This window comes from Saccostrea cucullata, unplaced genomic scaffold (assembly GCF_032062105.1).
Source record: "Saccostrea cucullata isolate Sc308-1 unplaced genomic scaffold, CSIRO_AGI_Scuc_v1 ctg261, whole genome shotgun sequence".
Classification (NCBI taxonomy): domain Eukaryota; kingdom Metazoa; phylum Mollusca; class Bivalvia; order Ostreida; family Ostreidae; genus Saccostrea; species Saccostrea cuccullata.
Window position 1 is genome coordinate 915,867 of NW_026925910.1, and position 27,901 is coordinate 943,767.

Below are 27,901 nucleotides of genomic sequence, written 5' to 3' on the forward strand. Positions count from 1 at the left end.
GCAGCCCTCGGCAACAAGCTGTTGCATCTTAATATGACTAATTCTAGAAGGGAGTGAAACAACAAACAAACTTCCTAAGCTTCGATGAACTTTACAGTCTGTGCTACTCCCTTTATAACAAACTTTTTAAAAAATGAGGTTGTTACTTTTTCGAAGGTTAGAGCAGTTTACTGTATGATGCGATGCTTTCTAATTTGAACATACTAGGGATATATGGTTAATTATTTTATTCCGTCAAATTTTATAAAAACGGTAATGAGTAGCATACATTCGTTTGGGAAATAAACATGTACATCATGTAACAAAAATGTGAAGGAAAAAAAAACAGTAGAGGAATGCTAAGAAGAAGCTGCAATACGGCAATAAGTGTCAAATTCCCTTTTAAATCACTTAGACACAAAGTTGGTGCTGTATATTCATGCATAGAAGGATTTTAGTTCTCTTGCATGCGCCATTCAAGGCCGCCATCCACCCTTGGAGAGAAGAACGTTACAACCAACACCTCCAACTGAATGACGGGGTTTCAAATGGCGGTACCCGTCATAAGAGCTTGCTCGCTGTTTTCGTATGTATCCACAATAATGAGCTTGCCCGGTGATGTCGTCTGATACTGTAAGTAGCAAATTGTAATAATGTATAAAGAAAACACAAACTGAAAGTATAGGCCAAATCTAAGAGTAATTGTTCGCGATTTGACGTTAAAGAGGCATTTACGTGTGGCGATAATTAGTACTCGTGAAAAATAAGGAATCTACATTACTGAACTTCAAAATACCCCAATGAAATATGAAGGTAACGAACAGTAAACAAGCTTAAAAGTCCACGGTAACTTAAAAAAATTGCAAGAAAACCAAACGCGGACCCCTAAAATCATCAGAGGTGGAATCAGGTGCCACGGAGGAGTAAGCATCCCCTGTCGACCAGTCTCACCTGTCGGGTCCTCCTTGACGTCATTGGCCAAACTAAAATATATCTTTAGACAATTAGTTTGTATATATTTAATGACCAGAGAATTTGAATGAAAAAAGTCATTCTTCAGCATTCGAGGCATAATAGTTTGTATTTGCTGATAAGGTCAATGTATAGACCAAGGATTATAAGAAATGTACACTTTTAAGGGAGATTGCAAATGTCCTTGTCCTATGAATATTTTTGTCAAAAATTTGCCTCGTTTTGGAAATTGTCCATTGTTACATATAGATCAAACTCTTGCTATCGAATTAATTGGGAGACATTAAGTCCGTAAGCAGGTGATAAGTTTTGTATCATTGTTCTAAGGTACTGAGTTACCCATAATCTATCACTTTCACGTTAATAGCACGCAATTCAACTGTATTCTCATGCACTGAGTTAGCCATGGTCTATCAAAATTTCATCATACAATTTTATATAACCAATGAAAAAAGAGCACGTGATTCGAAAAGTTTAGCGCGCTGTATTTCTTTGAACCTTAGAACTACATCGCCCATCCAAGTCCGAACGCCAAAGATGATGGTTGTGACTTTAAACTGTGGTCTTCAAAGGAAAAACACCGCAACAATATTACAATTAAAGGTTAGATATGAATACTTAACTCTAGACTGTATCCAGTTTTGTAAAAATATTCGCAGATAAGAGACGGTTATACCCAAGCCTGAGAGATGGATGTACGGACATTCCCAATTTTATATACATGGGAGGGATATAGTAACAAAACTTCTTACGCCTTTATTTTCTTGTGGTCCCGACTGCTGATTTAAACGCAACGGCGTGTCTTCTCCGGAGTAAATGTTGTCGACAGCATGTGTTTCTTTCTTACCATTTATTTTCTTTCCAAGTTCCTCCAGTAATGTTTTTGCCTTTAATCAAAATGAATCCTTTTTTCAGTTTTAGAGCCTGTTTGGTGTAAAAGGATGCACCGTGCATTTCAAACACAGTACATGTAAGTAGAGTGTCTACTAACTAACAATACCTTTACTTTGTAGCATTGCTTCCTGATTCGATTGTGAATGAGATACTCTATGACTGTCGTCATCATAGCTATAATTAAACCACCAATCAGAATGTGGAACATCCCCGACACGTTACTGAGGGTGAGCGATCTCTTTTTCCCGCCATCCTGAAACCAAAATCTTTTAATAGTTTATCATTTTGCATTTCCAAATTCTGCAACTATCCTTTTTTAAACGAAATATATCGTTTGTTTTTTCTCTAACCTGCAGTAGCATTTTTTCAAACCCAAAAAAAAATTTACCCCGGTTCCCGCTCCACATCGGCCTTTCTCGACCCACCACCTTGTCTCCAGTTTCAGAAGCTGACCCAGCTCTCCCAGCCTCAGAACCTCCAAATTCAACCTCCTTCTACATAAAGCACGATACTCATGTTTTTTTTAAAAAGTATAACAGTCAGATAATAAACCACCCAATTAGCTGTTAATTCTAATGATCAAAATACATAGTTAAGAGTAACTGACATTTCCAGTAAAATCAAAACGAACCCCAATCCTTTCCTGTGTTTTTTGTTGAAGGCGATCCCGTAGTTGAGGCTATTGATGAGTCCCCCGGTCGGCATTGTTTTACACGGTTTTTGCTGACTGAGATAATCATTAAATACTCCTTCTAAAATGAAGGCATACTTTCCCTTTTCCTCGATTACCTTTCTCCATCCTTCCTCATTATCCCCCATAAGATAACGGGACATTACAGTGTACATATTTTGATATGTTAACACTTTTGAATACTAAAAAAGAAATTTGAATTTATATCATTTGCATTTTTAATTTATACTATGCAATAATGCTTTTCGTTCACTGTTCACTCCTTAATATCAAACAGATTTTAAAAAAAACAATGAAAAAAAAATGTGCATTTTTACAAAGAAAACGTGTTATGAATGTGCAATTTAAGCTTATAAAATAATATCATAGTTTACTTGTATTTTCCGAGGTAGCATATGACCAGTATTGGTATGGGAATCTTTATTTCATAATCATATTAACATCAGATTGAATGTTCTATCGATAAAATGATAAAATGCCTTACGGACCCGGGTGAGGGCTTGTCCCAAGACACAGTAAGATTATATTCTTACAAATATTAAACTATTCACTTTCTAATCAGGTTTTTATTTTTTATGATATAAATAAGCAGAATTTAGGGACAATCCACGTATACCTGGAAAAATTCCTGAGAGGAGCCTCCAGCAACGGTTCCATATTTCACCTTTGTTTGTTTCACGAGATCATCAACGCTTCTTATTTTAAAATCCATGCTCTCTACGGTAAGAAAGGCGGCCAGATTGGCTGTGTAGGAGGCCACTAAAATCAGAGTGAAAAACCACCAAGCACTCTCCGCACACCGTCCAGAAAAAGACCTGAAATGTTCAGCCACATATCTCGTTTAGATTTTATTAAAAAATTAAACCAAAAAATAAATAAATGAATAACAAAACAATAAAATTCGTATACATTATTTATTTAACTTGTTGCGTATATAAATTACATGTATATTTACTTTTATTAAATAATGTTATAGTTTTACATGATAAAAATTATGAGAAGATATAGCATTTACCAAGAGAAGTAAAAACAAGGATGATTTATTCACCTTGGTGATATATCGGATCCCTGTTGCATTAAGGCTCCAAGAGAACTCCAAAGAGAATTGGCTAGGTTGAAATCGCTGGACGGACCCTCCTCAGAATTTTGTGACCATTCAAATGGACTAAATCGTCCAATCAAGAAAAGAATCACACTGGTCGTGAGAAAACCAATAGCGATGCATAGCCAGACATTTTTGTGAAGAGGTTCTTTAAATGAAAACATTCCAGGTTTTCTTTTTTCTGGTTTATAGATCATGAGACTCAAGCCTGTTCGCATGAAAGGTTTGGTAAAATCAACCACCTTCTGTCTATCCTTTGTAATCGTTATTGGAGCAAATGCTAGATCCGCCTCCTATTAGAAAGAAAGTATGTATACATATTTTATTGAGTTACCTTACTAGATGCTATACAGATAATTAATTTCAGGTACTTACTTACATCATCAACAAGCTTTCTAATTAGATTGCTGAACGATTTGTTTGTCTGTGTCTGTATTTCAAACGGTCTCCTAAATACATTGGACTCGTTCAAAAGTTTTATAAGATCAACAATGTATCCCTCCGTCGTACCATTCGGAGTTAGGTAGAAAAATGGTTTTCCCTTTCAAAGAAAATGATTTTATAACGTTTTTTTCTTTCAACGTAAAACCTAAATACCGCTAATAATCTAAATGAGCCAATATGAGACATATTCGGTATATGTGTCATGAAAAAAATGTACAAGTTCTGAAATCTAAATCAAATGCAAAACAACGATAATATTTTTTTTTCTCAGTTTGAAATATGCTAACAAAATGCATCATTCGACATTCAGATATTGTTGTCTCAATGGTCAACAAAACAGTTGAAGAAAACAAAAGTGACAGTTCTGCAAAAAATCAACAAACAATACAAATACGTGTACCCCTGGAAATACCACAGATGGGATCAGGTGCCTAGAGGGAGTAAACAACCTGAGAAGATACATACTATGACCGTTACAATAACCAACGGACGCTCGTCCGGACTCCCGCGATGACGTGCATGATTATTATTAAGATGAATTCCTGTTTCATTTGTCCATTTACCAATCTGAGTCAAAAATAAAAATAACATTACTAGTATTAAAAAAAAAGAAAATTTGTGTTTCATATTTATTTATTCATAAAATAAGATAAAGACAAACCTTTTCATATCAAAATATTTATGATATGAATATGATATTCATGATGATAAGCTACAGCCATTTTCATGAAGGTGACTTTCGATTTTTTTTTCTTTTGGTCATATGGTTATTATAAACCAGAAACACCTTCTTCCGCTTATATATATCCTTTCAATGCTATCAAACTGTATGTATTAATGTGGTGGGTAATGTGTATATTTTCGATATAGACAAGAATTGAACATACCTCTTTTAAACTTGATCTAAAACCAAAACTGAAAACCCGGAGGCCATAATTTGTTCTATAACCTTCTTTATTAAAACGAATGTGGCCAGATAGTCCTTCCAATTTTGTCTACAAAACATAAGATTGATTGTTAATATAACAAATATTTTACTGCGTCAAATTTGTCACCCCTAAAAAATCAGTGAAATCGAGAAGCATACAGTACGTGAATTTAGTCAGAAGGTCTTTATTTACCCTTTTTAGTTGCTGTAGAAGCTGATGGCCCTTTGTGTCGGTACAGGGGTCTCCTGACAGTGCTGTATTACAATATCTACATCTTCTGATGGTTCCACGCCTGGTCGGCAGACAGCCCCCGATACTATGAAGGGCTGACGACAGCAGTGCCACACCGTCTATAAATAAGGCTGCCTCCACCTGCCAGGTAGGAAATCTTCTTTACCATCTTTTTCGCTATTATGAAAACTTTAATATTGCTTAATTTTAAATGAAACAGATTATAACGCCAACAAGTTTCAATTATTTACTCTACTATGCCAAATCAACGTTGAAATTGTTAAGGACTCTACTTTAATCTCGCTTTACTCAAAAAATGCATAATTTTTAGGGGGAAAAAGCTTTGTTCAACTTGTCATCATTAATAGACATTTTCTATTACTGCAATCTTTTATCAAAAGCATTGGTTTGATTTTAAGTACACTCGTGAGGAGATGCTTACTGTTTCATGGACCTGAAGCCACCTTTAGAATTTATAGTGATCTGTGTTTTATGCCCTTTTCACAGACTTGTATTTATTTTTAGTTTGTGATCGTTCAGGGTTCGTTATCTCTTATCTAAACCACTTTACTTACTTTCTAGAGAAAACCAATTTCATGCTACTACCAATATGATATTGTAGTAACGTGTAAACCTGAATTTGAATTTTTTGGATGGATGTATATACTAAATTAAAACATAATTTTTAATTTTGTGGTCAACCTATAATTTTAAAACTTGTTACATTTGTGATTATTACATTTTCGGTTATTGTTTTTTTTTTACTGTTTATATGGTAGGAAGAGTTCTCAAAATCTCTAGAAAGAAAATCCACGGAACTTATATGCTTGCTATATAAGATATGTTTTACAAAGAGAAGGTATCATATAGTGTAATTTTACGATATGTTTTACAAAGAGTTACTGATATGGCATTATTGCTAAGTATGTATTACATAGATACGTTACCGATATAGAATAATTTTTATTCGTTTCTCTAAGTTCTTTGGTAAAGGCCACTTCATGAACAGAGGTCTTCGCTAAAAACTTGAACCCGGTGATATTAACACCGCCATGCAGAAACCGTTCTCTCAGAAAATCCCCGTACTCTTCTATGTTCTGCAATTTAGAATATACTATATTGAAGTTAAAAAGTGTACTTGATACAATTATGGTTACCTTAAGAAATAAATTGTTGTGTTAAGTAACTATAATACTCTAAAGTTTGGAAAGTTTGCTATTCAAAACATTTTGTATAGTAGTGATCAGTTTTACTTTAATATTTAGTTTTATTAACTTTATTCTGAAAAGTAACACACCAATGATATGTAAAATTGTTTATTCATTTACATCTCATTTGGCTCATTTTTGTTTTTTTTTTTTTCGCTATTGCACTGAAGATTTATAAACTGGTTAAATCAGTATATTCCCTGTCAAGACAGGACAAAACACAAGAGAATGGTTGAGTTTGTACTTACAAAGCCACCAATTATGATATGGTATCCATTTCTGTTCATCCCAGAATCAATCATCTACAACATGTTTGAAATAAAAATGGAATTTTGATGTACTGAAGGTTTTTAAAGATATGATTAAAGCACATCTAGAGATGTCTAATAAATTTCCTTATGAAGAAAAAAGAAAGTTATTTATTTTTCACCTATTGGATACTAATATAGCTTAAGCAATTAAATGATAATCATAAATATATGCAAATATAGTTAAGTAATGAATACTTTTTTGGTTTAGTTTTGTTTTCAAAGTTAACTTTAAGAAAGCTTTGTAAGGAACTATTTTTCACCATTCTCATCAGTCGTGTGTTTGCAGCTTTTGATCCTAAGTCCAGAATAAATACTTTCTGACTAATCGTAGGGTCCAATCTGTCCATGTGGTATAGCTCAGAATATACATTATAGTCGTTAGTTGAGATTCTGTGATAGGACACCTGAAATTTTCCATAATGATTCCATTGTAGCATGGCCATCTCATCCATCCTCCAAAGTCCTATATCAGATATTATGAAAATATGAATTCATATGAGGCCATCTTTATATAATGTTTGTTTGTCCTCTCCCGACAATCGTTTTTTTTTTCTTTTTGTGTTTTTTACGTTTTGTTGACGGGAGGTATAAATAGAAAAAAAAGTATCCTGTCCTACAAAGTCATGAGTCGGACCATTTTTAGTCTGTCGGGAAGTGGCAACCAAACAATTTTAAAGATGGCCTAGAAATAACTTTTTTCTAGGGTTCAAAAAGTTAAAATAATGAAATGGTTGGTATCTTAATATGTCTCAGAAAAAGACAAATGACATATTTTTCTTATTCTTACTGTTGTAGATGCTGGATGCTGACTAGTTTAGATGTGTGATATTCAAAACATGTCTATTTAGAATGTTGTTAGGAAAATGGTTTCGGATTATTCATAACCAAAGGTCACGAAAAGGTAAAAGTTTCACACTTTTCGACTGCATGAAACCAAGTTGAAATCTGACTGAAGGCCAAATTTATTTCTAGAAGAAATGTATTTCTTATGCTTTTATATCAATTGCTTATTCTATGCATAGTTAACACTTTAATACCTTTATTTCTTTTTTCTTCACGAGAAGAGAGTTTTCTAGTAATATTAAATGTAAGAGAAATTGGGGATAATGAAGAGAATTCTTACGTATAACTTGAGGGTAGAGATACTACTGGAAGAGTACAAGATTTTTTATTATACCTTCGTCACTGTCATACATATAGTAGACCTTCTGCCAGTTGTTGTATAGTATATAATCCACCACCGCTGGAATATACGATGGAGTCATAAACACACTGTAATGGTTTCCGGGGTGATGTATACGTGGTCCAGTAGACACAATAAATGGTAACTCAAGGGTACGTCCGAAACTGTTCACAACCTCCATCGAGTCCTTCGTCGCCATGGATACAATAGCCAAGGACTCTCTTAATTGGTTACATACTGCAAAACAGCAAAATCTACGAAACAATGGTAGACATGCAAGTAGTTGATTGGCGTAAAGCAGTATCCGTTTAACTTACCCGCTCGACTCACTTCATAGTTGTTACTGATGTTGGTCCGGATGATGGTGTCAGATAGGTAAATCTTTTTACTGTTGTTGGTTAGGGTAATAACGTCTCCCACCTGACAACAGCTGCAGCTGGTGTTGGAAATCTTTAGAGCAATCTTAATAGATGCATCGATATCACTAGGGACAGTGGTGTCTAGAATGAATCCTAAATAAAACATTATCTGTATTAACTGATATTTTACTTATGTATTTTCAGCAAAAAATAGCTTGATTTCCCAACAGATAAAACCTGCAAATCAATTAATCTTCTTCCTTATCTGAACTTTTACATAATTATGCTGATTGTAAATTCTTTACTATATACACGTTATGCAGCTTTTTAGTTGTTTTTTTTAACAATACTCACTTTGAAATACTACATAAAATAAATAGGTGAAGATAACGAACAGAATTCGATCGAAAAACCGTGAACAATACAATTCTGTGAAGAAACCCCTGAAAATTTTAGAGATTGGACCAGAAGCATAGGAGAATTAAGCATCCTCTCGTTGACCTTTCACATCTGCCGTGAGTCCTATGGTTTTTATCAAGTAAAAGGAACATTCCGAAGTCAAACTAAGTATTAAAACAAAGGCTTATAAATTCGCACATGAAACAAGTTAGCCAAAATACGACCCCATGATGTTATATATGCTAACAAGGCCAACATAAAGACTGTTTTGATGAAATTTAACATAAACCCTCTGTTCACTATTGCAAACTTTGCTTTTAAGATGACTTTTATGATTTTCCAAAAGAAATGCATTTTATAAGTAAAATACAAGGAATAATATCATATCTCGAAGGGCATACTACCAATTGACAAAATACACGTTCAACTTGACAAAATAGACTTTTATGTCATTAAGTGTTTAATCTCTTTTATCAGAGTATCAAAGAATCTTTATCTTGATCCAAGAAGCAAGACAAAACGTCTGCCTTTGGTAACATATACGTTACCAAACTTATTAAGAATGTAAATACATACATGTATTCTGATCATTGGATCAATATGAAATCTCACTCTCGAGACTTCTATGTGGCAAATGACCTCGGTGAACAAGTTCAGGTTACTTGCCCCTTTCACCCATTAATACAAACATTATTTATCTAAGGTGACTATGAAGGTGGGTCTTTCCTAACATTCTGTTAGTAGGGCGATGGAGACCAGAAAAAATTGAATAATCAGTAGTCACAAAGTTTTTGCATTCTGTTGGAATAAGAATCACTGCTTTTGACCAGTTTGATTTACTAATTAAGTTCTTACGATTACAAATCAATTCAAAATTTGAACATAATATTAGACCAGATTTACACTTCATTTTTTTTTTTATTTCTTCAATTTTTTCAAGATCTATTAGAGAACTTAAAAAATTACTCGATAAATCATTTCATCCACGGAAGCATTTTACTAACATGAGTGAACGCTTAATTTTACTTTGAAAGTGCCCGGTAAATTAAAATGGCTGACGACTGTATTCTTGATACTCATGGGAGGGGTGCATATTGATGTATTTATGCCATTAGCCGATAAAATAAAATATAGTACATTAATTTTATCATATGACAGAGCGAGAACATTTTTTTATTTGGCACTAGATGAGTATTTCTCTATAAAGACAGAATCAGTGCCATTCTTCCATTAGCACTTAAAAATGCGGTGTCAAATTATCGTAGGATTTTGATATTGTCATGGATAGTCGGTATACAGTTTATCTTAAACCGCAAAAATACAATTCGGATCTATACAAAAAGGCTTGTGGTTGAAAGCAACGATGAAGATTTTTGATAACACACATAATGCAGAACAAAAAAAAAAAAAAAAAAGAATGGCGTGTTTCTACAAATAATGAAATAAGACGAAGTTTCATTTATATAGCAGAATCCTCTATATCTGAAAGAGATTTTAGGACAAGATACTAGTACATATACACAAGATTTAATTTTTCTTCATGAACCTTATTTTAATAGGATAAAGTAAACAATTTGCTTTAATATGATAAAAGCAAAGTTATTTTACAATTGCTTAGCAGAATAATAAAAGTTCTTTCACTTATTGGCCATCGTGTACATTTATGATAAAGCATTAATAAAAGTTTGCAAAAGTTCTTCCAACTTACCCACTTGCACCGTCATGTTTTTTGGAGTATATTGACTGGTGACACGAGTGTACAAATTTTCCAAAACCATCAGGTATATTCCAAGAAACCATAATTTAGGCGGTAGATACATTCTTGTTCAAGTCCGTGAAAAAGTATTTGGATTTCAATCGTCAATGCCATAGTCACGCATGCCCATAATATTCCGAAAAATTAGATTACAAAAGTGTGATACACTGAAGAGGCCAAGTTCTCATTTATATTTCATAATGACAAACTCGATATTCTCCTAATATCAAAGTTTGGTTTTCCTGTTTTAATTGAATCATCAGTTGGTGTCTGAATGGTTAGGAGAATCGGGATGATAGAGAGGTGATATAATTGTAGAAACAGACCGTCGCTACGGTTCCAGTGGGAGAAGTCCAAATCAGGAAAGGAGCAAAGGGACTCCGTGTCAATACGGCGGGCTCTGTAACAAATCTAAAATCCAATTGTCTGACGATGGAAGTTATAAAATCAAAAAAGTATATTATTAAAAGTTAGTCGATATTTAAAAATTGTTTGTTATTTAATCACGAATGGATTAATAATCATACACATGTATGTTCGATACTCTCCGTTAGAAATACAAATTGTTTGCTTTTTTCTATAAAAAGAAATATTTTGAAAATGATGAATTTTCACAAAATATTAACGTTTTGATCTGTAAGAAATTTAGAAATATTGCATAATAACATGTCTATATTAATTTACTCAAAAATGAATACAAGACGGATAAAGCATTATGAATAAATGTGTATATAATTTAAATGTTCAAACTGTATCCAAGTAATACATGTAAAGGCATTGTGAAAGGTGAAGACTAGATGAATCGCGTGTTGTTACTGTTATTTCGATCTTGATTTTAATTGTTGCTTTATCTGTCCCCTGATTTTGTATACACATGAAAACCACGATCAACTACCATTGTTCATCAATCATAGACATTTTACATCTGTTGTGCTGTCCCCAGAAGACATTGTAATTACGGAAAAGATCGCCAATCATTGATCATAGGAGAGTGTATAATTTCAGTATATCAGAAGACACTGCGAATTTCAGCGGTGTGAACGCGTTCTTCCTAGAAATCTGTGACACCAACTTCTATTAGGACCGAACTTTATCATCGATCGACAATATTTACAGCGGATATACGTAACAATTTTCCTTATATCTCTACAGTAGTCTTTATAAGAATAACATCTTCAGAGGATTAATATATTTGGAATATGTATAAATTGAATGATATTGTTGGTTCTTTACTTTATCTCATTCCTATCTTATGCAAGTCATCATATACAAAGTTCGCTCAAATCAATCATGCAGTATTCAAAGTTTTACAAATAGGCACTAAATGGGTAAACTTATGCAAAACATCCATAAATACTTTCCTTGAAAACTTCTACTACTTATAAGAAAAAGTTATTTTAATGATTTTTAATTAACGTTGCATAATGCAGCGTTAACTTATAAATGGCAATCAAACAACAAAAACTTTATCATACCGTAATTACTTTAATTTTTCTATCGTAAGCTTCCATATTTATCTAACATTATCCCATTATCACCGGAAAATGTAGTTTATGTTTCCTAGTGGGTCTGAAACACAGGATCATGTTCTAAAACTAGCAACTATAAACAAAAAAGTTGAAGATGAAACATATGGCGATAACGAACAGTATTCAAAATCAAAAGCCCATAAAACAATACAAAATAGGAGCAAAGCAAACACGGACCTCCAAAACATCGGAGATGGGATCAGGTGCCATGGAGGAGTGAGCATACCCTGCCGAGCGGTCACACCCGGAGTTCCTTGTCATGATCAGGAAATAACGGGAAAATCCGTCGTCAATTCAGTGTATAAATAATGAACTAACAAGTATGAAAAACGTCAGTCAGTATTTGACTCAATGATAAATTGTATTTGTTGACATTGTCATTGTATCGACCATAGAACTTACAAAATGATGACTTTAAACGAGACAGCTGAAATTCTTGTTTCATCAACTTTTTTTCAATAATTTACCTTGTTTTATAAATTGTTCATACGTAGAGCATGCTCTTGCGTATCGAATCAACTGAGATATATAAACTCCGTATGCAGGTGATGAAGCTATATTGCTGCATAGGTAAGGGAAGTTGACGATAGAAAAGTTAAAGTCACCACGTTTATCATATAGCATGGTTGTTAGATTACCATCAACGTCTTTTTCAAGTAAAATATCCAAATATGAAACAGACTCTGTGATATCTTTTATCTAAGGAAATAACCAGCCTATTTAAATTCATTATTTTACACATTCTATGGTCGAAACAATTGACTCTATTAGGAAATACAATTTAAAAATTTGAGTACATTTTTATGCATATTATTACGCCATTGTTTTTACACTGAATATTCTGGACGATTTATTTGCTTGATCATGATAGGGAGCACAAGGCTTATCCACAGTGAATGCTTACCTCTCTATAGCATCTGATTCGTTTTCTGATGATTTAAAGGTCTTTCAAACAAAAACTCTACTGAGATATTCTATTTTTGCGATCGATTGTACCGGTTTTTATAGAAAAACGATACCAAAATGTTTCAAATGAAAAAGTTAATTGGAAAAGATGATCTCTTTTGAGGGAACTTTCATCTTACACCTACAGGGAAATCTGAAATCCTAAAAAGATACCAAAGGCTGAAAGAGTACAGAAAAGTCGTATTTGAAATGCACTACTTTAATAAACAAAATTAGTACCAAAGTTTATAACTTTTCTTAATGCTTAAGGTATATTTCAATACAACTATTCGATTAATATGTGTTACAAAATTTTTTTGTCAAATAAGGGATAATTGCATTTTAAATTTAGTTGTTTTCTGATTAAGTATTTTTTCCTTTGATAAATCATTTAAAACAAATTCATGGATTTGTACAAACAATAGACAGACTGGATTAATCGGTAAAAACTCAATTATTATCAATCGAAAGAGACGGAAATAAAAGAAAACAACAACTTTTTAAATTTTTACACATTTTAATCAAGAACATTTCGATACTGGAAATTCAGTAAAGATTTTTTGAATGAGTAGAATTGTTCAAACATTCAATTTGTTATTAACATAGATAAATAATATTCGAATGATTTTCTTTTATAAGGCAATAATCAAATGTAAACCCCATTTTAATTAATAAAAAGATAATTTCTATACGTTTCATACCGATATAGTACACACTTTTATTCAACATATTGAAACACACTTTTATTTCATGTTACAACGAACACAGAAACACGCCTCTTTCTTTCGTGGTAAAAAATTATCTCTCACAAATTGTCTTTTGTCTATTTCAGAGAGAGCACTGGCTAATATTACATACGTGTGACGTTTTACACCTGAGTGTGAGTATTATTTTCAGGATACGGTTCGTACTCCGGAACTTGTACAGGGCCAGTATAGGTGTACTGAAAAAAAAATCCAGAGCAAAAATATAAGGATTCAAACTTATTTTAAAAAATTAAAGCCTCATTAAAGGGTAACATTAATCGAAATTAATATAAAAATCGACACTATTTGATACTAAATTTTCAATTTTTTATGGAATAAGACTAATTTTTTTTCAAATAATGTTATTAAATCTGGAACATAAAACCTGTTATGAAATTATTCATTATGTATTTCATACCATGAGGGTAAGTTTAAAGGGTACTCAATTAAAACATGTATACTAAGTAAAATACTTTAATACGGCAATATGTACACAGTACATGTATAGAAAATAGTTTAAATTTCTCTGAACTCGTACCATATTTTTAAACGATACAATATTTTCTATAGATATTCAATTCCCAAAAAGGTAAATTCATTTGTGTTAATATTTCAATGAAATATTAATACGTTTTTATTTTTTGAAATTAAATGAAAATTTACAAGTCACCTTTAGGTAAAAGCTTTAAAAATTGACCTGTTAAAAATTGATTTGAATTTAAGGAAATGCCATGACCACAAACAAATTTTTAGTGGATGTAGATTTCATATAACGATATTGACAATGTTGAACGGCATATCAATGCTTTCTGGAGGCACCTATCAGTAGGTTTACTAATTGAGTTAAGGTACCGTGGCTGTTGGTTTCTTTTGTGGTGAGTTAGGTAGAGAACTATCATCCAGCGACCCTCGGAATGATAATCTAGCCTTACATCGCACCATAGAACCAAAGGATGTCTACAGGTAGAATATACTTTCATTGTAAGTACAATAATTTCCAGATTTACAAAAAACGACTCCAAAATTCACATTTAATTTTAACTTTTCTAGAATTGAAGTAGCTGACGAGAAATCACTGCTCTTTTATTACTCTTACCTTTGCCTTTTTAGAATCAACAACAGATTTATACAAGAATTCGATGGCAGCAATAACAACAGATAATGTTAGTCCGCAAGACAGGATATAGAAAATTCCCGCCACATTCTCTAAAGTCAGTTCCGCTTGTGATGCATCCTAATGAAAGGTAATAATTCAATTGATCATGATCCATGATTATGGCTTCGAAATATACTGATATTTTAAAGTTGTGATTATATCGTTAAAAAAAAGACCTTGTATCATTAATTCAGTCATTCCCGTATAATTCATACAATTACCAAGTCCATAGTATTGAAAAACGAATTTAAGAGCAATGATATAATTTTGTGTTTAATTGATAAAGTAAACATCCTTTGTTAATAAAATGAAATTTTACACGTAAATCTTTCTTCGTTTTGTTTTTATGGCCATTCCAACTCACCACATGCAAGAACTCCGTAACGGAGGTTATAACTCAGTAAAAGCAGCTGTAAAGTTATCAAAATCTTTGTTCATGTTTTAATTTTTATTGAAGTTCGAAGCTTTATCAATATACAGCTAAATTATAACAGAAGAAATTCTGAACTGCAAACATAAAAAATATTGACTAAATATGTGTAAATCAAGATAACAGAATTTTTGGACAATAAAATAAACACTATTTTCCAGTAGGAATATCGTCAAGCAAACAGATTATTACATTACTTGACCACTTGATTTGAAAAATGAAAGGATATATCTTTAGAATGAAAGACCTTTTCTGATTATAAATTGACCACTTTTAAAAGAAAAGTTGATATACAAATTGCTCCAAAATTGTAACAGGTTACACAAACTCATTTTGGAGATTAAGAGATAAAAATACTTTGTAAAACGTGTCAAACACACTTTGAAAATAATGTATTTACACAATTAAGAGTAAAACTAAACTGTTTTCCCCTCTTTTTTAAAGCAATTTACCAAAAAATGTTTCGTTACGGAGGTTATTATGAATATTTTTAAAATAAGAGTAAAACGAATTTTAGACTTCCTATCAGCTTTACAAACTTATGTCGCTCAGCATTACTAATTTTTTAAGGGTCAATCAACTTACTCAAATATTTATTAATATGTTACTGTCTTTTTTAACTGCAAATGTGAAAGTGAAGATTTAAACTTCTATAACCTCCGTTACAAAATTCGTTTCGAAGAATCGGTGTGAATGCGTTTACCTAATGGCGAATTTAAATAAGAATAATTGGAAAACATACTTTATTTGTAAAGAAAGGATAAAAATATTTGTTTTAACGTTTTTTAGGCAAATACATTTAACCCAAATAATTTTAACCTCCGTTACGAAATACCTTACTGAACCCTGTAATAATGAAGTGATTTATTGAATCATTGTGAAGTAACTGTCACCATGGTCACACATAAGCATAATTTTTTAAGAAAACTTATTTAATATATCAGAATATGTGAAAAATTCACTAAAAGACACGAAAATTCACTTGTTGCAGGAAACCCAACCTCCGTAACATCGCTGGTTTTTCGTATAAAAGAGTATAATTTCACTGTATACCGCTGATAGTTCACATAAGGGTGGCCTTTTTGTGCCCATACGCATTACGGACTATTAGACATTTACAAAACGAAAAAGAAACACTATAATTATTATTTGTAATATGCAAAAACATCTAAGTTAAGGCCATTTTTACCACAACATTTTCAAAAATACCTTTATTTCATGCTTTAAACTCATTATGATTCTTATATTCCATTTTGTTGTCAACTTAAAGAGTAAACTTCCAGCATTATCTGGTAGATTTAAACAGAAATATTGCACACGTCAGATTTTGTTGATTTTCTGTTACGGAGGTTAGAGGTTACGGAGGTTAGAACCATCAATAATATCTTTATTTCTGAATTGTTGTTTAACTTTCCTTACATTTGTTTTTTGTTTACTAGACATACCCATTGGTGTCAATCAACTGCCTTGAAATAGTACTTCACATAGCCTCTGTTTCTTCACAATCACTGTCACGTAGGTTAGGTTCTTATATGCGACATTAAAAAAAATCCGTATTTTTAAAAATTTTGAACACGGATTTATTAATTTGCTTTAAAAAGGATTCTGTGCTAAAGTTTTAATATATATTAGACACAAAAACACAGATTTAGCTCTACTAACGATATATTGTATTATCTTAAAAACTATTCAAACACTGTTACGGTAGGTTAGGTGAAATTTGGCGACAGCGATGATCAAGGTCTGTTTAAAAAATTGTTATTCATTTACCAATTAAAGTTTCATTTATATGATTTTGACATGTTTCTTCATTAATTAAAACAATTTTTGTTTGTTTAGAACAAAATGCGACCAGGTTATGCACATTTAACCAGCAAGGTATACGATGGCGACATCGCCTTTTACACGATTCCGGACTTCCTTTTGTGTTAATACTCGGAGAAAAAATATCAAAAAATATAACAGCTAATATTATTTTGTGTGGCAAAATATGTTAACATAAAGGGTCAAGGAATAATTTGAATATCAGTAACCATAGCTTTGAAATGTATTGAAATGTATCGGCGACATAGCGTTTTTTCATTTGTATGAATTATACGGGAATGACTGAATTAACGAATGAAATGAATATAGAAAAAGTAAGATTTTTCGCATTTTTTCTTTAAACAAAAAAGTGTTTATGATATCCTGCAAATGGGAATTTCTTTTTCTCGCCTTTTCCGTGTCTTGATCACACTGAGATTTCTCGTACCACCACTTCTTTTTGAGGCGATCTAATTCTCCGTTCTCTCGGAGTTGAAGTACAGCCAATGTCAGTGGATCTCTGCCAAAGATCATTTGAAACATCTACAGTGTACGTAATCACACCTTTTTAATCATTTATTCATTGATATTACAATAATATAAAGAGGCTCTAGTTGTAGGTGTATACCGATAAAGCAATGTGACAAAATACTCACCTGAGTTCTGAATCGACTGGTGTAGCTATTCCATATCCTTTAGAATCTAGATTAGAACCTACTTTCATGGTATTACAAGGCTTTTGAGTATTGATATATTCATTTGTTGTGGATTCTACAAGAAATGCGTATTTCTTTCCATTGGAATTCCTAACTTTTTCGAACCCCTGACTGTTCTTTTCTACAAACACGTTTTCTGCTGACGTCATATAGGCATACATTCTCTCGTATAAAGCAAACTTTGATTTCTGCCAAGAAAATTAATTTTTTTAAAATAATGTACTTAATCTGATACATGATTCTTAAAATATAAGCACTTCCCTATTTTATATTTTGTTTTGAACTGTTTTATACATCCAATCTTTTGTAGACTTACTTTAAAAAATTCGTATGTAGCGCCCTCTTTCAGACATCCATATTGGATTTTTGTTTGCTTAGCCAGGTCCTCTACAGAACTAATGGGTGTATTCATTCTATCCACAGTGAGAAAAGCAGCGAGATTTGCAGTATATGATGATATAATAATTAAAGTGAAAAACCACCATACACTTCCTACAATCCTCCCTGAAATGGCCCTGTAAAGATTTTATATACTAGTACTAGTATGTAACAGAAATATTGTTGATGATTTTTTTGAAAAAAGTAAATGGTCAAAACTTTGGCCCTCTATTTTTTTTTTCAGTGTAACACAGCAAAGGAAAAACTAAAAATGATTTTGCATTTGATTTAAATTTGATAGGAAAACTTTTATCAGGGATAATCTTTGTACTTACTTTGGAGAAATATCACATCCTTGTTGCATGAAGGCACCGAGTGAGTACCAAAGACTGTTCGATATTGTAAAGTCGTTTGTAATGTTCTTATCATCAACATGCCATTCAGAAGGACTGAATCTACTGACTAAGAACAGAACAACACTCACTCCCACATAGGCAAACAAGATGCACATCCAGATCTCCGAGGATAAAGGGTCCATAAAGGAAAATATGTGTGCGCCTTCATCGGCTGGTTTCTTGATCATAATACTGATTCCCAGGCTCATGTAAGGTTTCGTAAAATCAACAACTCTTTCCCGAGTAGAAGAAATTGTTATTGGTGCAACAGCCATGTCAGCTTTCTGTGAAATATATAATGATAGTTGAAACCCATGAAGTACAAAGATATTTGTTAAAGGATCGGATTCAAAATAATTACAACCCTCTCCAAAAATAAATTATGGTCTAACCCACTGGCGATCAAATACATTTGAACATTGAATTAATGGTATCTTTTTGTTCGACATTTAGTTTTAAAAAGGTATTTTAATTTTATGTATTGATGTAACAGTTGTTTCATGTGTAAAATACGTACAATATGTATAGCCTAACTGCATTTCACCACAACTTGTTTGCCTGGAGCAGTTCCTTCAAGACCATTCAGGTTATATTTTTTGTGGACATAGTTTTATCTTCGTTTATTGTACTTTTGTATTTTCTTTTAATTACACAAACTTAAAAAAAGATATATAAAAGATTTTATATGGAATTCTTTTTAAAATAGTATCATCCAAATTACAGTTTGTTGCCAAGTTTAAATGTCAGTATCAGTGGAGGATGCTTTTGTAGAAATAAGGAGTCTCGTGCTTTCTTCTAAAGAAATCTAACCCCCCTCTTAGTATAGATGGGAAACAACTGTAGGTTAGTCTACTCAAAAAATAACAATTATTTGTCATCTATGAAATTAACAAGCATAACAATTTGGTTACAAACACGTTTATTTATGCTGCTCTTATACTTTCTTCTCAGCGATACCTCATGAATCTTATTGTTAGTAATAACATTGTATCTAGAAGAATATAATTGTTAATTTAATTATGAATTCTAGTGTACATGTATTAGCCTTATATCTGAAAAAATATGGTTAATAAAAAAAAAATTTGATCCACGCTTTCACTGTTTTATTTAACTTGAATATAGGAAAGAATGTGTATTACAAATAACTTATTAATTACGAATTGAATTTATTCAAAAATAAATTAAGCATAAGAAAATTAAAATTCCTAACAACAGACAAAAGTAAGAAAAACAAATCTTATTTTCTGTATATTTCATGAAATTCGTATTTGTTATGTGTTTTCTATGTTAAGCAACAGTAAATAAAATGGCAGCTCGCAGTATATCTACGAAAGAAGCATATTTAGAAAACTAAATCAAAAATATTATCAACATTACACATTAAAGACAGAATACGAAATGTTGCATTAAGGAGGGATTCTTTTTCAAGTTTTCTTTATCTAAAATTAAAGAAAATTTCTCATATTGAAAATATTGATTTCTTAAAAATGTAATCTGAATTCATTATTCAGTAGTTAGATTGAAAAGCAAAACATTTTTTATGGTGGGCAATGAATGTAGGTATCCGCTACATTACCAGCTCTAAATATCATCCAAGATTTTTTTCTCAACAAAATGTACTTTGAAGATTTTGATGTGTTAGAAACCTGACATGACGCCGTGCAAATGTTGAACATAAGAATCTTAAAAAATATGCTTTATTCAAGTGTGTATCCGGTTTTGATCTTCCTTGCTTACTAACTTGAAATAAACTCTCCAAAATCATAAAATTTACAACGTTTTTAAAGTCTTCAACTTTTTAAGGATTGTGAAAAAAAATTGTAGCCCACAGTTCAAACTGTGTAGAATTTTTTGTCGCTACTGTGAACAGTATAAATTTAGATTTAACTCCGTTCTCTCCTTTACCTTTTGCATAACTTCCCCGATCATTCCATTCCAGGTCTGATTTGGCTGGATGGATCCATACTGACCGTCTTGAACTATACATATAGTATAGTTTGTAATATTAAGGATTTCAGTCACTTTCTCTGCTAAATCAATACAAAAGCCTTCGAAGAATGAGTTCCCACACACTCTTTCTCCCTTAGCTTTCATTTGTTTCACTTCGTCTTCGTATTCTTTTTTGATGAAAACATATGGTGGATCCTGCAAAACTCAAAAAAATATGTCAACATTTTTGTCTTCTTTTTACTGCTTTTTTACAAATCGATGTCTAACAATAGTCCATTTTCTTTCTACTTAGCAGAATACTGACATTCATTGTTTATTCATCTTATTTATATTTTGTCTGAGATACATGTATAGTGAAGAGTTTGAAGTGACGTACATCTATAGTAGTAATGATCCGCTCTTGATGAGTGGAAACTTTAATATCATTTTTCTTTGTTGGATGTTTCTGCACCTTTATCTGGGACGTGTTCAGCATTTCTAAACGTGCACCTATCTCCTCACTAGATATCCACTTCCCGATCTGTAAACATACAATTTAAATTGTGTTAATATCAAATTATTGATTTTAATTGATAATTACTTTTCAGATTAATTGTGGGGGGAAAAGTCGTACAAAATGACGAAATATCGTACGTTTAACGAATTGGGTGTTATAAAAATTTTTTGGTAACAATTTGTAATTTTGAATTTTCGAAAGTTCTTTTGAGCCGCTTATGGTTTAAACAACTTTTCAAATCTACTGTTGAACAGTACTCCCCTGAAATTTATAAACAATTATATATAAATAAATAAAATAAAATCACTAATTAGAGTTTTATTCCAGCATCAAATTCACTTTATTATACCCCCAGCTTGAAAAGTGGGATGGAATATAGTAATCGGGATTTCCGTCCGTCCGTCCGTCTGTTAAATTACGCTTTTTCTCTTATCCGCAACTCCTCTTATACTACTGAGTGAAATTAAATGAAACTTTCACAGAATATTTATTACATATTGCCATTGTGCACCTCCTATTTTACTTTTTTTATTCGACACATATTTTAGGTTTCCCATAGCAAAACATGGAAATTGCCATTATATGTTTACCTATGACGTCATGTATAGAAGCTTCTGGATAACATTTGATAGGACGAGTTACATGTACTCCTCTTTACACATTACCGTAAAACAATATATAGCAACACATGGACATTATGGGAGGCGGGGGTATCATTTAGCGAGCTCATTGCTCACAGTATCTCTAGTTTAAATCGATTTTATATTGTTAAATTGTAAAAGCTTCGGGATAAAATAGAGCAAGGCCTTGCTTTAATTTTAAAATCCATCAAGCATAAATCAAAGCTTATAATTATCGGGGGGGGGGGGGATTCTTTGGGGGGGGGATATGCCTTGTAACCAAAGTCTCAAAAACGCGTAGAGTAAAATTAGTTCTGATCCCATCCTCGTCAAGTATTCTTTGTTATTTTTTTTGGATAAATAGATATCAAATATAGAGAAAAAGCCCCAGAAAGCATAATTTCCTATTATTATTAGCATACATGTTAAACGAATGAAAACGTAAAAGTTTACTGTAATATTTTTAAAATAAACAAGTATATACTGACAAAACGTCAGAGATACTCAAGCTGTAGAAAGTCAAATTTCATTAATATCCTATACATAATGGTATATGATGAGTGCTGTTGGGTTCAATCTTCTGTTGAATAAAATACATGTACATGAAACAAAATTCATATATGGAATTTAATTAGAATAAAGATAATTAATCGTACTGCTTTTTAAGATGAATTTACATTACTCACTTTCAGAAATATTATATAGAGCATGGTGGCCGTTTCTTAATTTAATTTAATATTTTTTTTAATATTGATATACTTCAAACTATATATACCTTTTTTTTGTTTTTCGTTTTTTGTTTTGTTTTGTTTTGTTTTGTTTTTTTTTGCTTAATGAAGTACATCAATCATAATTTAATATACATCAATCCAAATAGCTTGTTACAAGTCTACAGGTAGAAACGTTTTTCAAACTGGGTCCGGGCTCTAAAAATTCCACGTGAGTACGGGTTCATCTAGCTGTGCATATATACATATTCCGTACGATATATGGGTTCCGTTACCAAAGCTGAAGATAACTAGTACGATTTTTTGAAATAAAAAAAACATACGAGGGAGAATTTAACATTAATGTTGTGCTATTATTTTACTGTCACTCAAAGTGCATATGCACAAATGAGAAGCAGTTTCAAAAGATACGTTTTCTGGCCATACATATAGAATTTGAAAAACCTGCGTCACCTTTCAGAGTAAACAGTGGAGCATAAAAGTTAATTTACGCAAAGGAAAGCGCTAGAAACTGTTTAGCTTATTGTTCATTCGCCATAGAAAAGAACGACATTTAACGCTTAATATCTTTGAATATACAGAAAACGAAATATTTTTATCTACAAAAATAATAGTATTTTAACTGAGTAAATCGATGATAGCATTTTTAAAATAAAAAATGTCAAAAATTTGTAGGCTTTTTTCTTTTTTAAATCTTTGCCTTAACACTAGAACAAAAAAAAAGAAAGTCACTTACATAGTATTAAAACGCATATTTTTTTTTCTAAGTAAAATTAAAGTGGCCAGGTCTCACTGAAAGAACGGGACAAAATCAAGTCCTTAGTTTTTGATAAGATTGCTCTTAATTCATACATTATACATGTAATTGCCCTTCAAAATGATTTTTTTTAATATTAAAAACTTTAATTAGATAATGACGTCACCTTCTGAAGCGCTGCTTTGAGTTCTTTTCTTTTTTTAAGCGTATCCTCTCTATTTGTTACGTCTAGGTCCATTTTATGGAGAACATTTCTCACGAAATCCACAGTATCAGTCACCAATACCTGGTAATCCTGTAAAGGGGGGAGTGAAAATTCAAATTTAAAACAGTATTTAAAAATTTCTGTGTCAGATAAAAAATCGCAAGGTCATAACATTATTTCCATTTGATACTATACTATTAGATATAGTACATCATTTCCATTTGATACTATGCTATTAGATGTAGTACATTATTTCCATTTGATACTATTCTATTAAATATAGTACTGTACTCGTTGAAGCATACTGTATTATTATGATCAACATCCAGTCTGAATCCGGTGATGTTGAGACCTTGTGAATGAATGGTTGCGTTCATGTTGTACAATCCCTAAAAACAGATTCAACATAAAAGATAATTATGCCATTATTTTGCAAAGAACGTATCCACATCCCACGAAAAGAGAAAAAAACATCAATGGTACAAATAATAAATAGATAAAAAATAATCAAGACAATATCTTTCATCATTCATCAATTAATAATTAATTTTAAATTCACTTAGAACTTTTGCTGAGGCTGTTGTAGATAGCTTTAATTTTTAAAGAATATGTTCGACAATGAGAAATAAGTCCAATATAAAAAAAAAAATTTTCGAAAAGTATTGCACCAATTGAACTGTAATTTTCAGTTCATTGTTATAAATTTTTCATTCACCAAAGGGAAATGGTAATAAAACTTACATGTTGTAAACGTATTTACAACGTGTTGCAGTCTTCATGTACTTCCTAACTTTAGAGAATACGAGACAAACTTAGAAAAATCAGCTGTCACTGCTACTCTGTAAACTCGAAATAAACACAACACGACAGCTGATTTTTCAAAGATTGTCTCGTATTATCTAGAGTTAAGAAGTGCATGAAGATTTCCGGAAAATCAGAAAAAAGTATATGATATGTATGAGATAAAACATATCATATAAAACATGAGTCAAATATATGATGAGACATACTCAGAGAAAAATATATTGGTACTTACCAAATTAGACAAAAGAATATGAAATCGAAAATTATTAATCTTTGTATCTTCTTTCTAAAAAAAAAAATAAATCCGTATCTATGAAGTGGTCTTGGAAGTTCTTTAACTTTAAATTCAAGCAGTTTCTACCTTCATAATCACTTACCAATCTGGACATTACTGCCTGACTGTCCTTGAGGTTTAAATGCAGTAGAACCCGAATACTTCCCATTTCCTTGTTATATACCTGTTTTATTTTCTTATAACAGTCATCCAAATGACGAACACGCAATACAATCAGATCGAACCTCAACTCCTGGATATGAATTTCGTTTAACAGTTGCTGAAATTCCAGCAAGCCTGCAAATCATATTTGTTCATTAAATATGGTGGGTAAAATAACACTGGCTTTATTTATGTTATTATATTGATGCCTTTTTAAAATGATAATCAGTTTTTGTATACTGTGACAAATTCTCTTGTTAATATGAATACGCGACAGCTTCTGGGCCCCCGAAATATCAATAGAAATTGATGATTATCTTTATACGTAATATATTAATTTGATAAAAAAAAAAAAAAAAAACATAGTAAAAACTTTGTTAAAACAGATTTGAAATTCACTTGCCTTCATCGGAATCGTAAAAATAGTAAACCTTTTCCCACTGCTTGTGAAACATTACATCCACAAGACCCCCAACAAATGCTGGCCTCATAAACAAATGGTATGATCCTGTTAATTCGGACTTCAAGCTGCACAAAGGACCAACGAACAAAAACGCCAAATCGTGGTAATCAGCATACGACTGAAGGGTAGGTAAATGGCAGGTGCGAGTTACAGCTATGATGCCCAGTAGCCAATTTCTCTTTAAAACTTCATCATCGACTAGAAAAGACAGTCGAAATCCTGTCATTCACAGTGAAATCAACGTTTCTTCGCCTTGCAGTTTTGAAAAGGGATTCAACATTTTTCATTAACAAAGTTTGATACCATTCTTTATTACTATTCTGTGTATTTACTTAAAACAAATAGTTTTGGAGATTCTCCTAATTAAGTTTTTTTACTCACTACCATTTCTTACACTTTACACTTTACGAGGGGTTATCAAAAAGTTCGTGGACTGGGGCTATAAAATTAGTACTATGCAGTCTGTGCTTTCAAAATTTATATGGGATATAAAACAACAAAAAATAAAGAAAAGCTGAAAATTTTAGCTTGATACGTTCATTATTTGCCAAATTATTATAAAATAAAAACGACATTATATGATCATCCGGTGCTGTCGCCCTTTAGTTTCATGACGTCCGATAACGTCATTGGTTTTTAATGTGTGCTTCTTCTAATACAAATAGATTTTTGAGTAAGGACTTAATCCGCCTTGTTTATATGACTTTACAATGAATGAACAGCGGCTTTCAATGAATTTGATATAACAAATGGATTTAAACAATGGGAGAGATCCTCACTCGATTTTGCCAGCATATTTTGCTTTTGGGAGTTCAATATCTACAACTAATGATTAACGTCATTTTTTTGACGTGATTGATTTTTCACACCTTGACTACAAATCGACATAAACAGTGAATCCCCTTTCTTCCTGAATCTATTTTGACATTAAAACACAAGTACTTTGAATGTATATTATTTCTCTGTAGCCAGTTTAAACATTTATTAAGTCTATACCAGTATTTTCAGACGCAAAACTTTACAGAATGTTGTTAAAGGAAACCCCTCCCCCTTTTTGACGTCATTTTCAAGGCCTTCTTTGTTTGAACACTCCGTGTAAAAATTTATGATAAAATTTCATAGAATTTCCAGAATGAATTAAAAATTTCATATTTTATTTAACAATTGTGTCCCAACACATACCTGAATAAGCGAGATTTTTGGATGTCACATGTTCATATCAATAGAGTTTTTCTCAGTTAAACTAAGGTCGCAAAAACGTCTTGTTCGAGGTTGCGCGCCTTGACATACCATTGCTTACAAAATCATTACTAATTTATTTAAAAATAAATATTATACTTTATTGTTTATTCTGTTGATAAAAAAGATGATGCTTACTAGATATTTAAAAATTCATTGATGTACCTAAAGCGGTTTTAATTTTATATACTTTTTGTACTTATAAACAATTGCAAAGGATAATAAAGTTTTTAAAGTCTCAACAACTTAAGATAAAAAAAATTATGAATATTTTATGTAGTACTAAACTGCAATAAAAGAACGTACCCATAAGATATAATTGCATTTAAACCTGCAACCTTCGTTAAGAACACTGAAATTATTTTAAAAAAGAAAAAGAATAATGGGGTCAGTATCCCCCAATACATGTTTAGCTTATTCAGATGGGTGTCCTCCTTCTTTTCTTCATTTTAATGACATACAATACCTGCTTTTCCTACTGCTAGACTGTCATTGAAATCGACTTCTAAATAGTAAAAATCCTCATCTTTGACGCTTTGTCTGAATATTCTCAATTCTTCCTCTGTATTCTTGTCAAAAAATGTAACTGAAAGAACAAGCATTCTGTGTTAGGTTGAATCTGTTCTAAGACTTACCGTTACTTATATTGTGTTAACTGTAATATTATTTATATTGTTACATTTTGCCCTTTTCCCTGCATTTCATGTTACGATACCTGTGGCACCGGTAATAGCAGTGTTCCACTGATACTTATGGGTGGGAATAGTAAATCATATGATTTTTTAATTTTCTACAAAATGTAAAACGTATCAATTGCATATTTTTAAATTACAGTTAAGAATTCATTTTACTTGATCATGTAACATGACTGATACACCTACTGAACCCACTCAGCGTAAACAGTAAATTATACAAAGTCTGTAATTCAGTGTTAATGCGAAGATTCTATCTTTTTGGGAAAGACAGTAATATTTCGATCGATGCAAAATTCAATTGAGACATTGGGAACCGCAACTAATGGCTGCAGGAATGTGCGGATCAATAGTATTTCTTCTATCTATTGCTCCACACGCGTTTTATATAAACGGTAGTTAATACAGAGATTGAATCAGTCTTTGACCATTTATTCCTAGAGATAAAAGCCCCAATAGAGCACAGAAAATGCCATAACTAACTGTAAACACTGTCATATGGTCCATGTTAAAATTAGAGTTGAACATTCTTTTAAAACTCATATTAGACTTTTAAAAAAGATTTTTTTTTAAATATTCGGATAAAAATTGATTTAATCTTCGAGAAAACGGCAGTAGAAATATTATTTAGATTCATTTGGTCCCAAAATTATCAATAAAAAGGTCATATAAATTGCTCTTACCTATTCTGTTACTCTGTGACACAGCGTCTTCTATACTGCTGCACAGGAGGAGAAACAAGAAAAGAAATATTCCCTCCATTTTCCCCAAATGATGTAATTCTGTGTGTAAGGGAATGCAACCGGATCACAACCCTTCTACACATCCGGTCTTCTTGATTACAGTATCCACAAAATCGGTCGATGACATCCAAACACGTGGTCTAACTTTCATGTACATCGACGATTAAAAAAACGAATCTTTTTCTGTATTATTAAAAATTCAAATGTGATGT

At 31.9% G+C, this 27,901-nt stretch overlaps 2 protein-coding genes across 2 annotated transcripts; both read right to left on the reverse strand.

Annotated features, from left to right (window-relative positions):
* Nucleotides 1–198: 198 nt before the first annotated feature.
* LOC134269990 (glutamate receptor-like) lies at nucleotides 199–10,515 on the reverse strand. The gene is made up of 17 exons (XM_062752158.1): nucleotides 10,411–10,515; nucleotides 8,262–8,456; nucleotides 7,939–8,181; nucleotides 7,022–7,224; nucleotides 6,699–6,752; nucleotides 6,190–6,339; nucleotides 5,204–5,383; nucleotides 4,970–5,077; nucleotides 4,548–4,649; nucleotides 4,018–4,179; nucleotides 3,585–3,931; nucleotides 3,153–3,351; nucleotides 2,477–2,718; nucleotides 2,234–2,339; nucleotides 1,952–2,098; nucleotides 1,704–1,838; nucleotides 199–610 (listed from the first exon to the last, which is right to left on the reverse strand). Exons 1-17 carry the CDS (start codon nucleotides 10,478–10,480, stop codon nucleotides 524–526), a joined length of 2,730 nt encoding a protein of 909 aa, XP_062608142.1. The 5' UTR covers nucleotides 10,481–10,515; the 3' UTR covers nucleotides 199–523.
* A 2,914-nt stretch (nucleotides 10,516–13,429) lies between these two features.
* LOC134270063 (glutamate receptor-like) lies at nucleotides 13,430–27,853 on the reverse strand. The gene is made up of 17 exons (XM_062752246.1): nucleotides 27,630–27,853; nucleotides 26,721–26,840; nucleotides 24,956–25,213; nucleotides 24,494–24,687; nucleotides 24,349–24,402; nucleotides 23,618–23,701; nucleotides 23,269–23,402; nucleotides 21,892–21,960; nucleotides 20,883–21,036; nucleotides 20,462–20,701; nucleotides 18,497–18,840; nucleotides 18,100–18,298; nucleotides 17,724–17,971; nucleotides 17,479–17,587; nucleotides 14,775–14,912; nucleotides 14,531–14,635; nucleotides 13,430–13,875 (listed from the first exon to the last, which is right to left on the reverse strand). The coding sequence occupies exons 1-17, from the start codon at nucleotides 27,706–27,708 to the stop codon at nucleotides 13,801–13,803; spliced, it is 2,604 nt and encodes an 867-aa protein (XP_062608230.1). The 5' UTR covers nucleotides 27,709–27,853; the 3' UTR covers nucleotides 13,430–13,800.
* Between the last annotated feature and the right edge of the window lie 48 nt (nucleotides 27,854–27,901).